The sequence below is a fragment of the Zea mays genome, chromosome 1, assembly GCF_902167145.1.
Source record: "Zea mays cultivar B73 chromosome 1, Zm-B73-REFERENCE-NAM-5.0, whole genome shotgun sequence".
Lineage (NCBI taxonomy): Eukaryota > Viridiplantae > Streptophyta > Magnoliopsida > Poales > Poaceae > Zea > Zea mays.
The window spans coordinates 9,995,116-10,000,000 of NC_050096.1; the positions used below are offsets into that span (position 1 = coordinate 9,995,116).

At 41.8% G+C, this 4,885-nt stretch overlaps 1 protein-coding gene across 1 annotated transcript in view; it reads right to left on the reverse strand.

The window, feature by feature from the left end:
* Window positions 1-2,267: 2,267 nt before the first annotated feature.
* LOC100286066 (uncharacterized) overlaps window positions 2,268-4,885 on the reverse strand; it is a 3,198-nt gene continuing 580 nt past the window's right edge. The window contains exons 2-5 of the mRNA NM_001158954.2: window positions 3,242-3,333; window positions 3,093-3,171; window positions 2,913-3,010; window positions 2,268-2,817 (exon numbers count right to left, since the gene is read on the reverse strand). Coding sequence (NP_001152426.2) covers window positions 2,629-2,817; window positions 2,913-3,010; window positions 3,093-3,171; window positions 3,242-3,333 — 458 coding nt within the window. The 3' untranslated portion in view covers window positions 2,268-2,628. The remainder of the gene's footprint in view (window positions 2,818-2,912; window positions 3,011-3,092; window positions 3,172-3,241; window positions 3,334-4,885) is intronic.

The following is a 4,885-nucleotide window of genomic DNA, read 5'->3' on the forward strand; positions in this document are numbered from 1 at the left end:
AGCACAGTAGCAGCAAAGGTGGTGGCGATTGAGCAGCAGCGTCGAGAAATTGCAAATTCAAAAAAGACATGTGGTAACCAAGCGTCAAAAAAGCGGCAATTTATATCTGCCACACTACGCAATAGTGTAACCTCAGTTTTCCAAGGGTCACATCCAGCGGCCCTCTCGAGGCGATACACCAAATGATTGATGGCAGCGTTAGTCCCCTTCTAAATCAAGAGGCTTCGGGAATGGCCCATCAAAATGAACCACTCCTTCAGGGGGCTACAATCGAACAGAGGCCGAACATTACCTCGATCACATAGCGAAGTCTCTACCGTTCATTTTCAGCTGACCAATACACAGTACCACAAGCGAAGGAGCCTTCGACTCTGCGACTGACCGTAAGAAGGGATAATGTCAAGCGGAGGCCCTTGAACGATTGACACTAGCTATTCAGCTAAGGACCTCACTACGACATGGCCCTATATCCCTCGGCGCCAACCACCCGTCCGAGGAGAGCGAAGGGCGCCAATACGTGAAGACTCCGGAGGTGGCGGTGAAGGCTACACAGTGTGGTCAGGATGTCGTTGGTCCACCAGGAGACGCTTCCGGAGGCCCACCTGTCAGTGTAATTCATGGGTGTATTAATTGGTGTACGTCGCCTCTTGTGAGCACGATGTTGTATTTACTCTATTACACGGAATATTCCTCTGACATAGTTGGTGGCCGAGGGTAGGACCGTATTTTGGATTACCTACCTCCAGACAACCCTATAAATACCTTGTCCTGTAGCTAGACGTGACACACATAACAAGACGCTACAATTCCCACCTTGATACACCTAGCCTAGGTGGGGTTGGCCGAGGCCCAACAAATTAGGGTTGCCTAGAGCCCAACTGTTTATTAAGCACACCCAACTCAGAGAAAGGACCAATCACCCCAAAAGACTAGTCCAATGGGGACGGGTGACCCTCCCTTTAAAGGTGGCTTCCTCCTCCAAAGTTAAGCGAGATGGGATAATTCTAAGGCTCACACGGTCATCGTCCAACTACAATTGGACCAACTAGGCCAATTTCATCTTTGCCAACGGGTAATTGTGGAGAACCATGTTTTTAAGTCGGACGATTTGCTGGTCGTTCTGGCTGACCGACTAGGGCGATTAATCACAATTAGTCGAACGACTTGGGCGATTAATCGCGATTGGTCCAAACCGACTTGGACGATTAATCACGATTAGTCGGACGACTTGAAAACAATGGTGGAGAAACCATCTTAAATAGTGTTGGACAAGCTTTTTTATTAATTGGTGCTATTCTTAGCCTATCATGTATATCATTATTTAAGACTCTAAACCTTCTTATATTGGTCATAAATCTAACCTAAGTATTTTCGTAAATTGCAACACTAAATAAATCATGTTTTTAGTCAAATGTTATGCATCGATTGTATCACTATATAATCTACCAGTTTAAACTTTGCAAAACTCACCCAACCAAATCACACTCACACCCATAACCTCCACTAATTCTACTAAACAAATTGCACACAAACTTAACACACTATCAAAACCAACGGTTCAAATCGCTGAATAACCCCATCCCTTTGTCACTTAAATCCAATGAACAATACTATTTAGATCATCCCCACCCCCGTCCCTCTCCTTCTCTCTTTCCACGACCCGCCACCCCAAGCTCCCCCTCCCGCCTCCCCCACATCCCCCATCGTCCCCTCCCCCTCACTCGTGTTGCCGCCATCGCCGTCAACTCCTCTCGAACCATCGTCTCGTAGCTGTGGACCCCTTCTCTCCCATCCCTAGAATCATAGCGTTAGCACGTGCCATATACTAATACAACATAACATGTTTAATCATCATTCTAAAGGACTTGACTTTTAGTTTCAGTAATACCCTTGTCGCTTAGAAGGTCTGGGTTTTAATTCTAATTCTATGACTAACATCTCCATTAATATCCCGCCTCTTTGTAGCATCAGATCCTAAATACTGGAAGCTATCACCTCCTGCTATCCCAGTCCATGCTCTACGGCTCTACCCCAGTCCATATAGTAAACAGGGTTCAAATCATTGTAAGATAGTGTTTGGTTACTAGGGATTAATTTTTAGTCCCTCCATTTTATTCCATTTTGGTCCCTAAATTACTAAATATGGAAACTAAAATTCTGTTTTAGTTTTCATATTTGACAATTTAGGAACTAAAATAAAATAAAATAAAATGGAGAGACTAAAATTTAGTGCATAAAAACTAAACACCACCTAAGAAAATATCCGTGGAGTAAAAATTACACTCTTCAAATCAGTGTAATCTAATCTACTGCACCTTGGTGCCGGTGTAAATGTGTAATCTAACCTACTGCACCTTGGTGACATATCAGCAAACAACAAATCGGATCATGTTCGGTGATCAAGCATCAGATTTTCCGCGAAAGAACAAGAAAGACCGATGGGTGTTCCACTTCATCTTTAGTATAATGCAGCGATAAGGAAAAGGAGCATGATCATGTAGCTAAGCTAACCCCTCCATACTAGTCTGATTACAATATTACTTCAGTTCAAATGAAGTTTGGATGGCAGATAAGATGTTACGGCTATTTCTCAACATTACCAGTTGCAACTAAGGATTCCAATGCCGCTTAATCATCACTCATGTGTGTGCTTGCCTCAATTTGCTTGGCAGTCAACAGGGTTCGAACTTCGGTGTCTTGGTCAGCCATATCAGCGGGTGTCTGCCCGTAAGTGTTCTCCTTCTTGGGGGACGCCCCAGCCTGGAGAAGAAGCTTGACAACATCCAAATGTTCTCCTCTAGCAGCATGATGGAGCGGCTGCACAAGTCAGATGCAGAATTTTATTTTATTTTTCTTGCAGTATATAGCTGAAAATATCAGTTTCAGAATGATGTGAAGATTTGTGAGCTTACCGTATCGCCTTCAGAATCAATAGTGTTGAGCATTCTCACTACGCAACCATCCTTGTTGGCAGCAAAGTTGAGAATATATTGGACCAGCTCAGTGAAGCCTGTACGAAAAAAAAATGTTAGGCGAGAAAACAAAAAAAATCACTAAAGGCATAAAGGTATAGTATGTCCAAAAATACATACCTCCAGCACAAGCATCGTGAAGAGGAATAGCACCTTCTTCGTCTTGGCATTCCAAGCTAGCTCCACGTTCCAGCAATAGCTGACGAGGTGGACACAGTTAGTTACAAATAAATAGGATAACGGAAAAATAACAAGAAAATAAATTCAACCTGCACACAAGGAAGATGACCATATAAGCATGCCAGATGGAGCAAAGTATCACCATCTTCAACTGGAACATCAATACTGCCATCATGATTATCTGCATAAATAAAAACAGCAATCATAAGTGAAGAGTTCAACAGGTAACCAAATATGTACAACTTTCTTTCCTGTTACCAAGCATGCACTTGGAAGTAAAGAGGCGAAAAAAATGGAAAGTAAAGTTCAAGGGCAGCTAGCTTTGATACATTGAGAAGTTCAGTGTAGGAAGTCATCAAGTATATATAGGAACAAGATTTAAATGAACATGTACTGACACATTCTGCTGGTTAGCATATACGTGAAGGATTGTAACTCAAACTGCTAGATTTGATCATTAAATATTAAATCACTAAATCAGTATAAAAATTATGCTAAGATGGCTAGATGGGCTAATATATTGAATTAACAAACCAAGACTAATTATGCGGCCATAGATATTCCCAAAGAATGCTTACAAAGATTGGATAAAACTGAAAAATACTGACCAATCGGACTATACTACAGAGACAAAAAAAAAGAAGTTGATGGAGATGCACACAGAATGTGTAACAAGCAAGTACTTAACAAACAAGCTAACAGATACACAAACAAGCTATTCGTTCAAACTTTTTATTGGTTGACAAAGAAACTAAACCAACCACAAGGACCCATTTGAATATAAAAGGCAAAGGTCTATTTTTCCCCAGCATATGATGCCATAATGATTAAAAAAGAGGAAGCATGATTATCTTCTCCTGCATTGCACTGAGCATGTCACCATCTAGTGTTTCTATATCCATAGTGGCATTAAAGGGCTGTAGAACTGCGATGGCATTTTGCTCTGAGATGAAAACTAATGGAACACTGAATGAAAAGAGAACAGAAAACAGTTGCATAAGAAGATCACTGGTGGAGCCACACATCAGCCAGCCTGGGCCATTCCCACGCATCGCTGGGCCTGTGACTGCTCCCTCATGACCATGCTAAGGCTGTCTCCAACAGTATCGCCTATATATGTCAGTTACAGACTCTTCTAAAAGATTCTCTCATCTACATCTCATTCCTCCCCAACAGCATCCTCTATACGTCAAAGGCTCATATTAGGTATTTAGGTATGGATTTTGCTCTAGTTTTTTAGTATTTGTCGATTGTCGTACCCACAAATGTCTTATGTGTATTTTAGTTTTACTTAATTCATTGTCTAAAGTAAAGAAATGGATAGAAGAGAGGAGAGGAGAGTCTTTCTATATAAAGGATGGAGTGTCATCTATATTTACTTATTTAGGGAAGGATTTAGAGGGCACTGTTGGAGGCTATAGAGGAAGAAATCTTCTCTATATTTAGGATAGAGGATATAGAGTCTCCCATTAGAGACAGTCTAAGCTAGTGGCTGCCCTTCTGGCTGCGGGACTAGAAGACTAGGGTTGCTCAGAGATTAGGAAGAACCGAAGAAATCCATATTGGACTGCACACCAATGTGCACTTATTCTGCTCACAAGGCAACACACAAGCTGATCCACATGACCACGTGGATTATTTTTCCACGCACAGGCCACATTCACGTCTCTACAAGAATATACGTTCATACTGCACTAAGCCAAGCCAGATATTCGAATAGAAATAGCACCGTA